This window comes from Podarcis bocagei (genome assembly GCF_964188305.1).
Source record: "Podarcis bocagei genome assembly, chromosome: 5".
Classification (NCBI taxonomy): domain Eukaryota; kingdom Metazoa; phylum Chordata; class Lepidosauria; order Squamata; family Lacertidae; genus Podarcis; species Podarcis bocagei.
In genome coordinates, this window is record NC_138129.1 from 83000328 (window position 1) to 83019872 (window position 19545).

Sequence of the window (19545 nt, forward strand, 5' to 3'; positions counted from 1 at the left end):
TTATGCTGCTGTCTGAGACGCCCGATCCTGTGCTCGTTTACTCGGGCGTCGACCCAACCGCGCATGATAGGGCTTTGCTGAACTGGCATTCTGCCTCCCCTCCAAAAAAATACGCCCGTAGTTGCATTCAGAGATTGTGATCCTAACGACGCTTCCTAGCGAGCCACTTAGAATCATAGAAGTGTAGCGTGGGAAGTGAGTTATCTAGTCCAAACAGCTGCAACCTTAGAGGGCTTCCAGGTGGGATTTAAGTGTTCCACAGGTCAAAACTACTCCCCTCACAACACACACACGGAAATGCAGTGATGGAGAAACCTACACCTGTTGAGTGTAGAGAGGGTTTTGAGTATAACACACTAATCCCAGCCAGATTGCTCTGGCTGTCAATTAGTTTCTGGGCCCAATTTGACCTATGAAACTTTGAACGGCTCAGGATGGCAATACCTCAAGGAACACCTCTCCCCACATGAACCATCCCAGAACCTGTGATCATCATCTGAGGCCCTTCTTCACGTGAGGTTCAGAGGGTGTCCACACACGAATGGGCCTTATCTGCAGTCGCTCACCGTTTGTGGAATTTTCTCCCCAGGGAGGTTTGCCTGATGCCTTCATTACATCTCTCTAGGTGCTAGGCAAAAACATTTCTTTATAAACAGGCCTTTAGCTGATTAACATTCTAAAGGCTTTTAAATGTGTTTGGGGGGATATTATTGATTTGTTTCTGTTTTTTGTTTTACTGTGTATTTTGTGTTCTCCTGTTTTATTTTTATGTTGTGAACCATACTGTCATCTTCTGATGAATGACACTACAAATTATTATTATTAATAATAATAATAACTGTCATGTACCATGAGCATTCTGTCGGAAGTGAGTCATCCTAATTATGACAGTAGTAGAAAGTTTGGAGTGGATTATTTATATATGTAAACAACACTGCTTCTATATACACGTACCTGGGATATGCTGCAGGTATCAATCATATGGCCTGTAAAAACATAGCTGTTCATCCTTGCCTTCCATGTTAGTTCCAAAGATTTGGCAGATGTAAATGTTTATACTCGTAACAGTATTTAATGTGTTCTAGTGAGTAGTCTTAGTTATTGTGTTATTTCCACCTTGATAATTATTAAAGTCAGTATGTAAATCATTTTAACAAATGAATCTCATTGAACTTTGGGACTTCCTTTTGAGTAGACATGTATAGAACTGCGCTGTAAACATTGACATGTGACCCTTGAAGCAGAATGACTATACTAAAGGTTGCCAACTTTTCTCATTGGGGAATGCTTCCCCACCCAATTGCTGCACCTTCCTTCCTGGAAAGCTTCATAGCTGGGTTTCTACATGACATTTAATGATTGAAAGAATCAGCATTGGCAACACAAGCTTTAACTACCATTCATAAACTTACCAACCAGCTATACTCATTCCTGAAATCTTGCAGTTATAGTTCTCTCCAGTATATGCAGGAAGGTATTTCTTACACACCGAACACACATAATTCTGTGCACAGTACTTTACAAAACAACGTGCATAGGGTGTGCATGTGGTACACCCTGTAATTCCTTGTCAGTAAAAACCAAACTTGTCGGTTTGCATAATTAAGCATTTGGGTGTGCCTAGTCATGCAAGCAAGTGCCGAAATGAATCCTGGTGGTGTTTTTAGTTTTGAATGGAATGAACTTCAGTGGAGTTACTTGTAATCTATACTTTATATAAGTATAGTACCTGTTCCAGGTAAAAAGTATTGGCATGCAAAATGCTTTATAGCCTAATTTTAAGCATACTGTGCTCAGACGCCAACCTTACAGTGGGGCTTATTCTCAATAAAATTGTACAATTAATTACCATTAATTCTCATCATTCTTTACAACCATATTGTGAGGTTGGTTAGGCTGCAATATACTGATTTGCCAGAGGTTCTAATGGGCCTCCTTCTCCACCCCCAACAACAAACCAACTCACAAAATTTGCAGGTGTGCATGCACATGCAGTTAAAACTATATTTGGGTTTTTTCCTAAGGAAAACTTGAAACCGTGCAGTAGTATCTAATATTTATGTGCACACACTCGTGCAAGACATCTGTGTATTTCCCTTCATTGTATGGCCACCAGTACTGCTTAAAGTCACATTTCATGACATTTGGAAACTTACACAGTATGGGAGACCTGGGTGTTTGCAAAAGAGAATAAAGTACCTTAAGTGCATAAAGAGTTTCGCTTACTCCTAGTTGAGCTTGCCTCTTCCTGCTTCTGGTAAGCTCAGGGATGACAAATGGGAAGCAAGTGGAGAAAGTACTTCCCCATTTCCCACTACTCAATTTTGACCACCCAAGCTTTCAGTCACCGTATTCCTACAGATGGTTGAAGAAGACTTTTCCACTTCCTTCCATAGCAAACAGTTGCCATTGCTGTTCTAGTCTCCCAATCAGGCCAGGCCAACCCCTGCAGCTGCCTGGCCAAGAGCAATGGCAGGATGAGCTCATCCATCCATCCATGTGCACAGGGCTGGATTTAGGTGTGATGAGGCCCTAAGCTACTTAAGGTACAGTGGTGCCCCGCAAGACGAATGCCTCACAAGACGGAAAACCCGATAGACGAAGGGGTTTTCCGTTTTTGAGCTGCTTCGCAAGACGAATTTCCCTATGGGCTTGCTTAGCAAGACGAAAACGTCTTGCGAGTGTTCCGATTTTTTCCCCGCTTCCCCCCCTTTTTCTAAGCCGCTAATAGCCTTTTAGCCGCTAAACCGCTAATAGCGCTAAGCCGCTAATAGGGTTGCTTCGCAAGACGAAAAAACCGCTAGACGAAGAGACTCGCGGAACGGATTATTTTCGTCTTGCGAGGCACCACTGTAATGGGGCCCTTTATATGTCCAGCTGTCCTTTGTCAACAACCAATTGTCGCTGTTTTTTGTGTTGAATATATGCTGTACAGTATGGTAATTTATGGACCTAATAGGTATCTAAAGCTATTTGCATATGTTGCCATGCAACCAGTCCATGCAGAATGTAGGCACCCTATATATAGAAATGAGCAAACCAGTGATATTTTAGGGAGCAGGCTAGCAGGCAGGGCCCATGACTTACATCATAGGAGCCTACACAACACAAAACACTTTTGCTGTATGTATTTTTTATTTTATTTGTTTTTATCTTTTATTTTGGAAATGGTACATTTTTTTCTTTAATTTTTTTGGGGGGGCCCCGAAGAGAGTGGGGCCCTAAGCTATAGCTTGTTTAGCTTATACATAAATTCGGCACTGCATGTGCAGAGGGGTGCTGTGCAGACTACTTCTGCTAAAGCACTTTAAAGCGCTGTTTAACAAACCAAAGTCTCAAACCTGCCTATGGTGGTTTCAGGGTTGCTGTTTTTATGGGAAAGGCAGCCGAGGGCGGTGAATTTGGTTGCTGAAACAGTACTAAGGAAGGAGAAGTGACACTTTGAGGTGTTCTTGCAATCAGAATTCACACACACGCCTACTAGAGGTCCTGTTTTCTCCCATGGGTGGAAAAAGGCATTGATCACCCCACCACCTATCTCTGTGCTGGTTTTATAATCAACTTCACACCCATTCCAGTGCATTTCCTTAGAAAACTCAGCATACCAGGAGACTGCATAACAACATTGGACTACATTGCAGGAGTGTGTCACATGCCGTCCTCTATCAGCTCACCCCAAACCCACACTATGGATATAGCAATATAGGGTTGATATGACTCCAGGGTAGCCAATCTGATGTTGTGGGCTAAAACTTTGATTGCCAGCAGTCATCATGATGGAAGTTATGGTTCAAAACCCCCGGGGGGGACCACATTAGCTACCCCTGATGTTGTCCATCTTCTCTCAGCTGCAGCACCCAGCACCCACCCCTACAATATGGGTATAATATAAAGGTGGACTTCCTTTGCCTTGGCAGGGTAATTTTAAAAATGTCTACAGAAATACATATCTGCATGAAATAAGACCTGAGCTAGTAAGAGTACAAGCTCCTGTCGCTGCAGCTAACTTTTGTTGTGTGCTTGACATACTACTGCCCAATCACAGATACACTGCATTTCTGAAATTTCTTTTTAGCACTGTGAATAAGCCCTTCTTGTTTAAAATGTGTTTAATGGGTACTGTGTAATATAGTCAGTCATTTGCATTGTAATGGGCATTGTAATGTGTTTGATGATAGACATCTTCTGTCTGATCAGGTGAAAGTTGGTTTAACTGTCACTGGGGTCCTTAACTGACAGTTGAGGAAAGAGGTTGGAGCTAGAACACTCAAAATGCAAAAGAAGGCTAGAACCTATGCATATTCTGATTGGTGGTTACAGGTTTAGAATTCTTAGTTAGGCAGTGTGATTGGCTGGTGCTCAACTAGGTGGGGCACAAGAAGTGAATTTATAGCTGGGTGCTATTCAGTCAAGATCAGTCTGTGTTAGTTGGAGACGGATGCCAGCAACCACCAGCAAGATAACCAGAAGAAGACGACAGCAGAGGAAGAGAACTCAGAAAGAAGATCTGAAAAAAATGAAGTGTAGCTTGGTGACCAGAAGATTTGCTGGGGCAGCTGAATCACTTGGCTTAGAGTAAAAAGACACGGGAAGAACGTGTTTACAATATTAAGGCAGAAGAAATGAGAGGCAGTTTAGAATGCTAAACAGATCTGCACTTCAATAAGTTGGTAGGGATCAAAACAGGCTTTAACAAAAGTCCTCAGTTACAGCACTGGTAAGGCTTAACTGGGGTGGAATAAATATGAGGTCAATCTGGTAGAAGAGTTTTAATAGGGTAACTACTTGCTCCCTAAAAGCTATATTGGTGTTTAAAGTGGCAGTAACAAGTTAAAGTGTAAAAAACAACAACTACCTTATCGGAAGAGAGCAGGTACCAGCTAGCGCAAAAAGCTCAAAATCCTATAGAGTTAATGTTTCCTCCAAGTAGATGGGGCACATAATATTGTTGGCTGCCAAGCAGGAGCATGCTCAGGACCCACAGAATGCTGGCTGGCTCTTGGGAAAATGAAAACAAGAGGGAAGGGGGGTGGAATTGTGTAATTTCTAGAAAAGGGCAAGGCTGAAACTGAACAGGAGCACTTCGCACAGTGTGCTGTGTTAGATGGTACCTCTTGTAACCCACACATGGTCCTTTTTGGAGGAAGACAATTTTAGGCAGGAAAGTGATTTTAATCATTTCAAAGCTTTCCCCCTTGTTTCTGAGCAACTGTATTTTTTGTTTTTTTGTTTTTTTAACATGATAATTTCATGAGACTGAACGGTGATGTATCCAGATTAAGGAATTTAAATTACCAGTCTCTAGATAGGTTTAAAGTGTCCTGATTTTTTTCCTACACTTTAGGTGGAAATAGAATGCCAGCTACATTAACAGCTTTCACTGCTAAGTCCGTTACTGTATCGACAAAATATGGTTTCTAAGGCAACGTCAACACCCAAGGGACTTCAGTCAGGCAAAATCGTTTTTCAAAAGATATATTCTATTTCCAACATATACATCAGGAAATCTCTTAAAAGCTGAAGTTGGAATGCTCTGAATTAAAGCTAAGTGTCATTGCAATAAACCTATAACTGTCTTAATTATGTATTGTGCCAACCAGGGTCAGCCCAATACATTTTGGTGCCCAAATTGGCGCCCTCCACCACCAGGGAAGAAGGGATGAGTGAAGATCTATATCAGGAACAAGGGGGAAATAAAGAGCTACATCAAGATCTGCTGCCCCTGTGGATCCTGGCACCTGAGGCAGTCGCTTCACCTTGCCTCATGTGTGGTCTGGCCCCGGTGCCACAGACAAATTACCTTTCCTCAGAAAAGCTGCACAGTTTGGAACAGACAAATGCTGATCCGGGAAGAGTTAAACACCACCTCCCCACCTGCCATTTCGCCACTCTGTGCCCTCCTCTGGAAATGGGGCTTCCTCTTTAAAAGCGTCTGACAAGCTACAGTTGAATGTATTTGCATATATTATATAATGGGCAGTTTAGTCCAAGGCAACGGGAACAAATAGGGGGCAAACAGTATAAATAGCTGAGGAATGTAGTCACCACACTTAAAAGTTGCTTTTTCAGACTTACTTAGCCTTTATATTAAAAAATACATGTCACTAAGGTGTTTTAAGTACATTGACAAATGTAGAATAGACATGGCAAACACATGAATCACACACTCTTCAAAGGGACAGAATGAACTCTAACTCCCTCTTGAATGTAAGCTTAACGAGCAAACCTAGCTATGTCCTTGTACAATGTGTGAAATAGATCACAGGATCTCCATGCAGGAAAAATACATATGGACTATAATATGTTGGAAGTACAGAACAAGTGCTTATCATGGTACCAGTACACCAATCACAACATCACATCAACCATTTCTTTAATAATAACAAAACTGTACAAGTAGAGCTGGCTGACTTCCATTTATATAGCCAGTTTTGTATCTTGACTGTTCACACAACATGGTGGTATGTATTAGAGAGGCCTACATAACTATTTTTATGCAAAACTTTAACCCAGCTATTCTGCTATTCATATGTTGTTTAAAATCAACCAGAGTCATAGTGTGTGATTGCATAAGTCGTTTTAATAAAGATACTGAGCTAGTGAGTCATTCAGACATCCTGTGCTAACTCATCATTTCTGCTTGAATAATAAATTGCACAGTCAAATTTGTTACCTTTGACAGTTTCTTAGCTACATTAAAACAAACACTGTGTTTTGAAGTCATTCAAGTATGACTGTTGGGAAAACAGAAAGCTACAAGTGCAAATTGCTTTCTTTTTTTTAAAGGAAAATATAGCATCTGAAATGTTTGGTTGGTATCAGCTGCCATTTGGCTGCTCCTCTCCCAGAATTGTTGATAGTCATTCTAGCTGATTGTGACAGAGGGAAAAGTGAGATAGTATAGTCTATGGGACCAACTGTTAATGGCTCTGCCTCTCCTAGAATTGCCTCAATGACCATTGCACCTGCTCATGAAACAGTTATGTAATTGTAACAGAATAAGTGCCTGAATCTGGTTCTTTTCTTGTTCCTTAACTATCTCTTTTCCTTTTTATACCATAACACTTAGCTTGTTAAGTCTATGGGCAGGAGCTTTGTTCTCTCAACATTCGTACCACTGCCTAAAAGATGATAGATATCATTATTATTATTTCCTACAGTTGACAAACTATTTATGAGCTCTTCCAAACATTATACAGAAGTGCAAATGCTATATCAGATATACGGTGGCTTAATAAAATGATATTGTGGAAACAAAAGGGATGAATATGTGATAAAAAGAAATTGTGTATTTTAAAAAATAAGTAGTTTGTTAGACTTCCTGTTTCCGGCGGTGGAAAATGGCTGATCCCACACAATCGGGGTTCAGCCGTTCCGATAATTCAGGGCTGATATGGGGGTAATTAGCCCTGGCAGCCTCCCCAGGGCAGGGGAGGACTGTCTCAACGACCCGCGGTCTGCCCCAGATTGCCGATGTGGCAGACAGCAGGGGCACTGGGTCACGGAGCTAGGGACGGCCGACACTCCTGCGACGCCACCCCATAGCCAGACGCATCTGTTTGGGAAAATATAAAGATTTGGAAAACAAACAGACACGCTCCGAATTGAAGAAGCTAGAAAAAACTTGCAGTATGTACAGTCTCTGGTGCAAAAGATCGAACTTCAAAGAGATCCTCATCATGACGTTTGGAATGTGGAGGGGCTTGGTATGTAAAAAAAAACATTCTTTTATCCTTAACATCAACAATCCGTAATGCATGCCAAGTCTCATTAAGAACTTAAATTGCTCTTCAAAAAGTGAGTTCAGATGGACTTTCATATATAATTGGGATCTACTTGCAGCCACTTCTCCTCTAAGACCGGAAATGTCTGTTAAAGACGAAAACAAAGGACAAAAGGCAAAATGGCGTCTCCCACCACGTCGTTATTGAATATCTGAAATACTTCCCTGATTAAGAGAAACAGGAGCTAACGGATGGTTGGTTATAAAGACTGGAAACAATATTACATATACAACTGTTTGCAAAAAGATGTTTTTTTGATTACGAGCGAGAGAGGGGGCTAAATGGATGTCTGGCAGCCCCCCTCTAGGGCCCGGAGGGGGGACTGGGAAGATTCCAAAGGCCAGTTGCTAACTGTCTGATATATGGCTACATTGCAAACAGTCTATTTAAGATAAATCAACAAGGAGGGTACAGAAGGAAATTTCTCTGTTTCTTTGATAACACCTGGACGGGAAAGATTAACAATCTGGGAGCTGCCAAAATAATAACTCTCAAAGAGCTGGACAGAACTTTGAAATTGGATGCAATTAAATGAAGTGGTGCGATGAAAAAACAGCTGAAGGAGTATAATATATGGACCAATCTGGACTCCATAGAAAAAAAAAGTATCGGTTTTCTGACATGAATGAGGATCGTAGACCCAGAGTCAAAATGTAGAAGGGAAAAATCAGACATGGAATTATGAATAACATTGAAGATGATGAGAGGCAAGACTATGATGTTGAATGCGCTTCGAAATTCAGACCGTGGGAAGTCAAAACAAAATTATTACAATTTGGAAGACAATTGGACCTTTTTTATTTTAGTTTTTAATTTTTATTGGTTCTGATTTGATATGTTAATTGGATGTTTTTATTGGAAAATTAATAAACGCTTTTTTAAAAAAGTAGTTTGTTGCACGTATGTGTATTAAACAATAAAATATTGTCGCAAGCTTTCATGTCGAAAAGCAAGGGCATATAACTATTCATGCTTGGCTTGCCATGGCAAAAGATCAGCAAGGAAAGACAGATATCCATGTTAATTGTATGCAGACTCCTATACACACACACACACACACATAAATTCCTAGGCCATTCTCTTTTTGTCTGTTGAATGCATCTATTAAACGGAGAAAACACAGCTGGTTTTGTTTTTCGCTTTTGTTTTTTAGATGAAGGAGCTCACCATGACAGCCCCCCAGTCACAGCCCAAGGGAAATCAATACAGGAAGCCCTAATTGATTCCCTGATTTTCTCAATGCTAAGATGCCACAAAGAATAGTATAGTAAAACCTGAAAGCCTCATTATCACCTCATGCACTTGCCAGATCAAGAAAAATCTGTCAATTATCTTAGATCTCTAGCAGATGATGTCATTGCTCCATCTATGAAAATATGTCCTAGAGCTACATTCCCTACATTCTTCTTTGGTTATTACACCGCTGCTTGACCTCCTGTACGCTGGCATGGTACCTAATCTAATTAGAGCATTTCACCTATTGATTGGTTGATTATGGAGAGCCCTGAGATTTCTAGAGTCCTTTACAACATGTACTTAAGGGGGCTTTAAAGCCTCGACCTGTTAAACAGGCAAGATAATGTGCCATTCCAAGACAGCTATACTATTTTGTAAGTCTTTTGTCAGCCGAACCTATGACTGGTTTGGCTCCATAAACTGAGTGAGTCATCCAAATGTGATTTTGCAGACCATGCTGCTGGCAGCAGTAAAACTGCTAGCACATTTGCAAAGCTAAGCAGTGCCCGGTACATTTTCACATTGGATAGGAGACCATGTGTTGAGACTAGATGCATTGCAGGTGGTTGGACTAGATGACCCTCAGGGCCCCTTCCAACTCTGTAATTCTATGATTCTAAGTTCTTGGCACTCCCAACTAGGTGCCTTTTTTTTTTTTTTTGCACTTCTGAATAGGGTGGCCAGAAGCTACAGAGAGCAGGGTTCCTGCACCCTTAACAGCTGTGTGGAAGAAGGAATTTTAACAGGCTTCACTAAACTATTAAAGGTACAGAAACCACATTCTCTTTTGCTTCAGTTTACCTTATTGCCAGATGCAAAAACAGGATGCGTCTCATGTACCTTTAATATAGAAGAGCAGGTGGAATTTGTCAAACAGACCAAACTGCTCTCATCCATTGGTTGGAGAAGTTGCAGCTATAGGTAGTTTGCTTCTTCACCTATTCAATAAATAATATTTTGCTCCAATTACCCCCTGCTAAAGGGGATTCATGCTGTGCCCCCAGCCAAAGGACTTAGGGGCAGTTTTGTATTGTGTTTGTGGATTGTTGGTTTTTTAATAGTATTACCTGTTGCTTGTAAGCCACCTTAAGAACCACTTGATTGAAAGGCTGGGTATAAATCTTCCATGGTTTGCATCCATCCATCTCAGGAGATATTGGAGGAGTGTGCCTTTGGGAATGAAGTCAATCTGTTGGAAGGTTGCAGCACCTGCTGTGGCTGTTGAGACCAATATGGGAGAGACATGTTTTGTTGCACCTGGGGCAGATGACGGCATCCAGTTGTGCTACTGCAGACGCACCATGTCATTTATTCTCTCTGCGCTCCTCCCAATGATCATTCCTTCTCTGGTCACTGCTGACATGAGCTGACTGTCTCCATGCACTGCGGTCATCTGCAAGGGATTCCCACATGGCAGGGCTGATATTGCTAGCCTTCATGTTATGTTTGTAAGTAACCCAGATTTGGTCTGCCAACAGGCCCAGTGCCTGATGTCAGCTTCCTGTAGAGCACATTGTTGGGGATCCTGCTATCTTCCATTCTGTGGACATGAATAAGCCAGCGTAGACATCTCTGAGACAGGACTGCGAACATGCTGGGAGTGTGGGCTTAGGAGATCATCTAATTAATAAAAAACATTGTATTAAATATTCAAATAAATAATAATAATATCAAACATTACCTTTTCTCCACAGATATTCAGGGTGAAAAGTCCTGTCCACCTCTGAATCTGTCCAGTTTGGGGTAGGGTGTGGAGCACATAGCTAAGACTACAAATCAATTGTATATAAGGAAATGTTTACCAGATTTTCATAAAGGAAATTGGCTGATGTATAGAGCACTAGATAAATTTTTAAAATGGAACTTCTATTTCTCTCATTGTCTGGTTCTCCAGAAGTAGGGTAACATTTGAGTTACACGTCAGTTATGTATGCATTTAATATTAACCATATTTACTTTGGAACTGTTGTGCTTTCACTCAATGTGATGCATTGATATTGATGTCAACAATATTAAGATGTTATATATACATGCATTGTCTAACACAGTCCTTTAATTAGTGTGATTCCCATCTGCCTCAATGCCACTCACATCTGACTCTATTTATAGCTTTTTTTCTAAGACATGTACACTCCTGCTCAATATAGCTTATTAAAATGTTTCTGTTGTTCACCTCCAGAACAAAATTGAATACAATAATGGGGCTTAGACTTTCAGAGGAACCATGTACCCATTTACCTCCCAGTGTGCAAGAAAGGTTGCCAACTTAAACTGCTCATAATGGCACCTTAATATGCAAATATTAACAGGTGATGTTTATTTTCGTGTTGTGAAAATCTCCAGCTGTTGATTTATGTATTTCAGGTTGTAGTTCTGTTAAAGGGCACAAGAGCGGCAAAAGCAGGGTTGTATCTGATCATTTGGCAAGCCTTTCCAACACACTAAAGCCAGTGGAAGTATATGTGTGCAGGATCCCACCCTCCAGCACCAAATCTGATTGTGGTACAAAGGAAAAAGCATGAGAGGCTACTGCAGTCTTCTAGGATTCTATCCACTTACATCAATGTATTTAGAGTTCATTTCCCAAGGGAATGCAAACTTATTTAATATAATAGCTTCAGAGAGAAAAGGCAAAATAGCTACTCCATACCATGTAACTTCTGCACCAGGTGTATAATTTCAAATAATTGGTAATGTTTTATGTTCCAAGAGCCATATCCTGTCAGTTAATCTTTTTCCTACTGACTCCAAGAAAGTTATACCATCACCATAGTTATATTACGCTTGGTTATTTTTCAAATAGTATACAAGGTGGTGTTCATCAGAACAAACTAGTTGATCACTGACAGAGTGCATGGAGCCTAGGAGAGGAGGCAGGGGCAGACTGGACCTTGGCCTGTTTCCCCACAAATATAGCACAGGTAAGGATGACAGGCATTGATTCTATAACAATGGAAGGCATGAGACCCAAGTTGACATGAAGCTAAACTTTGTTGCTAGTTCCCAGTTCCGTATTCAACATAGCTACACGAGCTGTCTGAAGAACAATAAGCATATATACCCTTGAACCAGGGGCAAAAAGCAGCTTTGGGCTATGTCTCCATGACTGGGAGACTGCTTCTTTCGAGATGCACCAGCATTCTTTCCATACCAAACAACATTCATTCATTTAACACTTGATGCAGCCAAGCGAATAGATAACTGGGAGATCATGTTCACTTTGTTTTTGCACAAGTGACTCTCAAGTGTGATGCCCCGCAAGCCAAATAGGGTTCATATGTACAGTGGTACCTTGGTTTATGAACTTAATCTGTTCCGGAAGTCCGTTCTTAAACCAAAACTGTTCTTAAACCGATGCGCACTTTCCCCAATGAGGCCTCCCGCTGCCGGTGCCCTTTCACCATTTGGATTCCATTCTTAGACCAAGATGAAGTTCTCAAATTGGGACACTATTTCTGTTTTTGCGGAGTTCGTAAACCAAATCGTTCTTAAATAGGACTGTTCTTAAACTGAGGTACCACTATATATCAATAAGGAAAATGTTTTGCACCCCAAAATATTGAGTCATTCCAGATGACATGTGACCAGTGCCAGGAAACTGTTTCCTACAAGACATTCTAGCTTCTAGCACTCCGTCCAGCCTAGTGTGGTGCCCCCCCCATGCTCAAACATAATGTGCTATGATGTGTGTATGTATATGAAAGTGGGGATATACACTCAACACCACTGTCCTCTAACACTTTAGCAGCAACAACTATGTGTTCCTAAACTAATACATAGAAAGAGTGATTAGGCTTTATGATTCACAATTCATCATGACCCCTCGCAATGACTCAGTACCACTGAATAAAGCATGTCGTGAAAGTCTGTCCTTTACAAAGCAAAAAGCAAACTATAAAATTATTAATTCATAAAATATTTATTAGTGATGATTGACAGGAGTTTCAGAGTTGATGGGTGAACAGAATAATATTTCTGAGATGAGGGAAAGAAAGGAAATCCCTGAGCCACTGAAGAAGTGCTTGGCAAAACAAATTTGTGTGTCTCCGATTTCAGCTCCTGTCCTAAATCCCAAGTGCCATCGAACTCAGTAGACTTTTATGGGATTGAATTGTTAGTTACACATATTCAGTATCTATATATTATAAAATACATAAAATATATTTTGTTAATACTTTTTATGTATTTTATTCTTCTTGAACATTTGTAGTGATACTGTGAACACAGCAGAGGGAGCTATAACATCAGGCTTATGAACGGAGGTTTAAAAAACCACCAACAACCACCACTTTTATAATATACTGAATAGCAAAATATTTAATGCAGATTTGAAAATGTAAGCTGCAGTTAAAATGAGATGTGTACGTATGGGACAGTCGTTGTGCATGCAAAGATGACAGCTTCAGTGAATATGAGTTTGGTGGAAAGAAACATCAGGAAATAAAGTAAAGACATCCCTACTCCCTCTCTGGTGTGTACAGCAAAGTGAAAAAGCAACTTGAAACACGGGGGTGGGGGGACAACCACATTGTGTTTTAAGTCCTAATGTAAATAAGGACAATCTCTAACCCCCACCCTACCCCACTGATCCTTCTTGCTGTCACTACCTGGTCATCTCCCTCTCCGACTTGCCTCACCTCCTTGGTTGCTATAAGGATTGGCCAAGGAGAGGGCACACCAATGGAGAAAAGCCCCACTGAATGCCAAATGTCCCCAAAATCTAAAACCATCCATGTGATGAAATATCATTACACTTGCTAGTCTGATGCAGTGTTGAACTAGGACAGGAGGGAGAGACCCTTGTTTCAAATCTCTGTTTGGCCATTAAGCTCCCTTGGGTGACCTTGAGCCAGTCACTGTCTCTCCCCTTAACCTACTTCAAAGGTTTGTTGTAAAGTCAAAATTGATGGAGACGAGCCAGGTACACTGCCTTGAGCTCCATGGATCAAAGGTGATAAATAAATTAAAGTAATTAGTACCGCATTATATTTGGCAAATACATCTTTGGCTCTTCTGCATTTAGGCAATCTGTTAAATCAAGTGACTAACGATATCAGCAGTCTTGATATTACTACTTTTTTTGCTGAGCGTGCTCAAGACAGTAATCCTCTTGCTATTTTAAGAAACTTCTCCTCAGTTGAAGGTCCTTAATACGTTTAGAAATCTATCCTGCGCAACGGTTTTTGGCCAAGAAGGGCACAGGAAGGGTGTGGAAAAAGTTTCTCCAGGTCACTGATCCAATAACACAAGCACATATCAACTGTAAAGACGGTGAGGAGATACGGTATATTGTTTTATGCTCCTTGGCAATCAGGGTGGCTAAAAAGTGATAAAAGGAGTGAACCACATCACATTAATCACTGTAAGAGTGGAAGGGTTGGTGGTAGCAACTATTTTAGAGGAAGGTGAGACGTGATCAGGGAAAGGATGAGGTTGTGTAATGTAGAACTTGTCCCTCCTCCTCTTGTGCTTTGTAGGGTTGCCACTTTTCTGACAGGGCTTTAATAAAAGCTCAATGACCAACCTAAATTGGGCATGGGTTGTTTTCACCAATAAGCCTGCCCTCTTAACACCTAAATACATACATTGGGAGTAAGCCCCATTGAACACTGTGGGGCTGACTTCTGAGTAGACATGATTTGGCTTGCGCTACAGGGTTGCTCTCTTTGTACTATTATCTTTAATCTGGAACATGTTCTTAACTGTCCAGGGGATGGGAAGTTGTTAGGGCGAGGCTGGGGCACCTGTAGCTCTTCAGGTTCTGCTGGACCCTCACCTCTCACCATCCCTAGCCATGAGGCAAGCTGAGGGCAGCTGCCACGGGCGGCAGAACCCACACGACCAGCAGTTCCCAATGTAGATCTTTATTCCCCACCCCTTGTCCCTGATGCATATCTTCAATCACTCCTCATTCCCTAGGGGTGAGTCATTCTGTGCCCCCAAAAAAAGTCCTGGGGGCCGTCCCTGCCCCCTAACTCCTGGCCATGCTGGTCTGAGGTTGGTGGAAGTTCGCACGGTCTGCAGGGCCACAAGGCAGCCCTGAGGGGGTTGGGGAGTCCCCGCCATTTTGTCGTTCGCCTCAGGCGCCAAAAACGTCTCGGGCCGGCCCTGCCCCTAACCACTGGCCGCGCTGGCACATAAGATAGCCACGCTGGCCTGAAAGCGGCTGGCGGACTCGCCTCTGTGGCTTCCGGAGGGGAGGCGGTCTTTTTTTTTGAACGGCGGGCGGGCGGGCTCAACAAGGCGAGAGCGGCGGGGTGCCGCTGCGTGGCAGCGCCGCCTGCCTGAGGCGAAGACAGCGCGCGCGGGCGGGAGCGTTTCTAGCGTTTCTCTTCCCCTCCGCCGCCCTCCCCTTTTCTCCCCACTGTTCCTCCTCCTCCTCTTTCTCCTCGCCGCCGCCTCCTCTTGCGCTTGGTCACAAGGGTCGAAGGAGGAAACTGTGCGGCTGTGGTAATGGAGGAGCCGGCAGGGGGTTAGCTCGCCGGTGGGGTGGGGAGGCTTCTTCTCCCCCTCCCCCCGCCGCCTTGTTTACTTCTCCCTTCCTTCCTCCCTCCTCTCGGCTGCTTCCCGCCGCCCCGCTTCATGGCCTTCATGATGATGAAGAAGAAGAAGTTCAAATTCCGCGTGGAGCTGGAGCTGGACGAGCTCTCCTCGGTGCCCTTCGTCAACGGGATCCTCTTCTGCAAGGTGCGGCTGCAGGACGGCGGCAGCTTCAGCGGAGAGTCGTCCAGGTAAAAGGGGGAGCTAACAGCCTCGGCCGCCGCTGCCACAACCCCTCGCTTTGAGAAGCCCTAACCTGGCCGGAGCGGTGGCAAATGGCAGGCGGAGAGATGTCGCCGCTCAGCCCCGTTATAGTGCGGACGCGCCCCGGCACAGAAGCGGGGCTGCCCCGCTTCCCTCGTAGCCGCAACACACCTGTTAAGTCTTCAGAGGCGCAGGAGACACGCTCATTTTGCGCGGGCAGGGAGTGTAGTCGTAAATGCTATAGACGTGTTTCGGTTTTGATCCTCCTTTCCCAGTCCTTAAGAGACCCGGTGGGGAATGAACTTGTTTCCTCTCAAAACCATCTTGAGCTCCCATTCCCACTCCCACCCGCCAAATGCCTAGTTTCGGTGCCAGGGCTGAGTTCTCTTCTAACTGCATGATGCACGTGTAATGCAGTAGTGAAGTCAGTGTCTCTGGTTACACCGTTGGGTAACCAAAATAATGCATTTGCCCCAAAATGGATGGGATTCCGCGTGAGGCTTCCAGATCAAAAGGTACTGTTTCCAGGCAGATTTGAGCCCCTCAAACCTATTGTGTTTGCGATATATATAGATAGATTAGTCCCTAAGTTGAGGGCTGAAATTGGTGAGATTTATGGAGTAGTTTTCAATTCTGTTAAAGGAGATTAGATGCAACGCATGCATATACATATACATACATATATATATATATACACACAGACACACACACACACACACACACACACATGCATTGCATCTAGCATCTAATTTCCTTTAACGGAATTGGAAGGTACTCCATAAATCTCACCAACTTATTGTTTTCCTTCCTACGCGACCTAGCAGTTCTGTTGCTGATCCAGGCAACACAGAACTGGAAACCTCCCTCACAAATGTTGAGACCTAGTGTTAGGGATTGCTTAATAATATCCAGTCTCAAAGTATTCCTTCAGTAGACCTATTACAGAACAGCCCTATAAAGTACAGTGGAATTTCTGGGAGGGAACTAGAAAGGAGCCAGAAGGTCCAACGCCCAAGACTAGGCTCTTACCACCGCCTGGCACAACTATCTCTATTTTATGCCATTTGCAGAGACTAGGAATGATCAGTGTGTTACACGAAGGTGCCAGCAAAGTAGATAGCTCCAGCTGGAGTACGTAATTATACAAAGTAATGCAGTACGCTACAGAAAAAGATAAAGTGAAAATCTCAGATTTTAGCCTGACACGTAAGCTTGTCTGATCGTCCCTAGGGAAGTGGCGAAAGGTATTATTTCAACCAGTGGACCAGTCACACATTACACAAAATGCTACTAGGATGCTGGCTTGAACCACCTTGAGGCTGCTTTATGTGCCTTTCTTTTGTGTTGGAAGCAATTCTCTACACAGTTCCAGTGATGTTTATATGCAGTTCCTCCCTCTGTTTATGCATTTTGCAATGATATGTTGAAAATTGGCAGTCCCACATGGGAGGAGGTTCATGCAGACAGGCTACGTGGTAGCCTAGTTTCCATGATGATCACAGAAGCAATTATCAGTCTTTCAATTTTTGTTTTTTAAAAGTAAATTTTATCTCTGTGATTGAATATGCAGAGAAATGTCAAATGTACTGGGTGAAGTTGTCCTAGGTGTAATACAAAAGTCATCCACAGATTTACCCCCAAATGAATATTTAATGAAATCCATAACTTCTCTCTCTGGTTGTCGCAGTGCCTGAAGCTTCAGAGGAAGCGGAGACTTTTTAACAATTCATTAAAATAATAATAATATCACTACTGCATCTCAGTTGAGAAACCAGTGTTTTGAAACCCTGTGAGGTTCTTCCTTCCAACAGCTGTGCTATGGAGATTTCTTGAATTTATAATAAGGTATCTTCTTTTGCTTTCTAACCTCTTAAAGGCAAATCTGTATGCAGTGGTTCTTATAAGTTCTAACTTCAGACCAGCATACAAAGAAATACACAGCTGTTTCTGTGTGCCCAAGGGGGTTCAGGGCTTTTGTTTCTTAAACAGTGTGCTTAAGTGCAAATACACATTCACATGTAGTCATTTATCAGTACTTATTATGGCTAACAGCTTTTGAAACTGAGTTCTCAAAAATAGTTTGGGTTATGGCATAGGAATTTGCTGTTCAAAAACAAAAGGGCAAAAATCCCACTGAATGTAACCAAGCTCTTGGACTTGTTTAAAATCACTTTTGGTTCATCATGGTCACAATTTTCTTGATCCTGCATAGCATTTCTCCCCACTTTAGCGTGACTTTTGTAAATTACAACAAAGAGCCTTCTTAAAATTCAGCAATACAAAATTCTGTTTATTTCCTGAATCATTCTAGTTGCCTTTTTCTACTTTGAAGATGTGCTCCATAAGCCTGGGTGAGCCTGCTGTTGTTCCACATGTGGAGATAGTTCCAGTTGTGATCTCACCAGGGCATCATATTACAGTATTGGAAAAAAGAGAGATTTGTAATTGCATCATACTGAGGGTTTCAGTTTTCCCGTGTTTGTCTGAGAGTGCCACTGGATCTGATAATGGCAGGATTAACTTGGGGACCACAAAGTGTGAAAGGGTGATCTAAAGTGAAGCATGGATTAACACGTGATTGTAGCTTCTGTGTGTTGCCCAGAAGTGTATGTGGACCTTGACTATCAAGGCCTGTAGCCCTTTCCATCAGAGCTTATCATAATTAGAACCTTGCAATATCAATAATTTTGCATGTGAATTTGCTTCTTTTCTTCTTTCCTCCCCATCCCATTTTCCTTTTATCTTGTGCATATACTGTATTTACATTGTAAGCCTCAGGGGAGCAACTGTGTGTTGTTTTTATTGATCCATAAGACATTCTCCGAGCCTTTCTGAATGAAGAGTGGGGTATAAATGCTTTGAATAAATACTGTCACATCCAGTTTTACACAGTATTACGTAACTTGATGATGTGATCATATATCATGATAAGCCAGGGTTTCTAGCTTATCACAATTTATTATTTATGCTCCTACTTCACTCCTCCTCTCTTAAAAGCAGGAGAAACTCTTGTTACATCTGAACCCAGGATCTTCTTGGTTCCCAAAAAGCCAGGTTCAACAACCCAGTAACAATGCATGGTTTAAGTTTGGCTAGCAAGCTTTATGAGAGTTTCCTAGTTTGTCCTGTTTGCACCAAGAAAGGAGTGAAGTGGGAACAATCAGGCAGCTAGCATGCTGCTTGTGCACAATAAACCATGATAAGCTCAAAACCCTGCCTTATGACATGAAAACACAGACAATTACTTTTGTGTGTGTGTGTGTGTATGTGTTGTATATATCACAACAGTGTGCCAAATCTGAAGTTTTAATGGAGGTGACAGCTATAAACAGCACAAACATGCAGTTACATGGCTTTGTAGTTTATAATGATTATTTCCAAGAATTGGAATATTCACTAATGAGTGAATATGCTTGAGTTTGGTAAATATGAGCTAGCTATTCTTAGGCTAATACCATTACAAGTATTTTTTTTAAAAAAAATATATCTTTGGCATTTTCATTGTAGTCTAGTGTGCTGCATTTTGAAATTGGACGAGAAACCCAATTTCAATATAAATGTTTAGCAGTGGATAGAACTGTAACACACATCACTCTTCTATTTGCAAAATGGTCTTATTTGCCCTCTCTTACTGAGTTTATTATATGAGGTGGCATACTTTGTGACATACATCTCAAACATGCTATTTAATTTAGTATCGATAACCAGAATTCTGATAATTCTTACAAGCTTGGGTTTTGTATAGTATAGTATTATAAGGTAAGGTAAAGGTAAAGGACAG

The 19545-nt window shown here is 42.0% G+C and overlaps 1 protein-coding gene and 1 long non-coding RNA gene across 3 annotated transcripts in view; both read left to right on the plus strand.

The window, feature by feature from the left end:
* Nucleotides 1-2553: 2553 nt before the first annotated feature.
* LOC308587429 lies at nt 2554-7304 on the plus strand. The gene is made up of 2 exons (XR_014008367.1): nt 2554-4670; nt 5601-7304. It is a non-coding gene; the product is annotated as an uncharacterized lncRNA (long non-coding RNA).
* Nucleotides 7305-13220: 5916 nt separating this feature from the next.
* The window catches only part of EEIG2 (EEIG family member 2), a 32495-nt gene continuing 26170 nt past the window's right edge, over nt 13221-19545 (plus strand). Inside the window, exon 1 of one of the 2 annotated variants that reach the window (XM_081195056.1) lies at nt 13221-15751. In XM_081195056.1, the coding sequence (XP_081051182.1) occupies nt 15603-15751 (149 nt within the window). In that variant the 5' untranslated portion in view covers nt 13221-15602. The remainder of the gene's footprint in view (nt 15752-19545) is intronic. The other variant, XM_081195055.1, reaches the window with a different exon arrangement.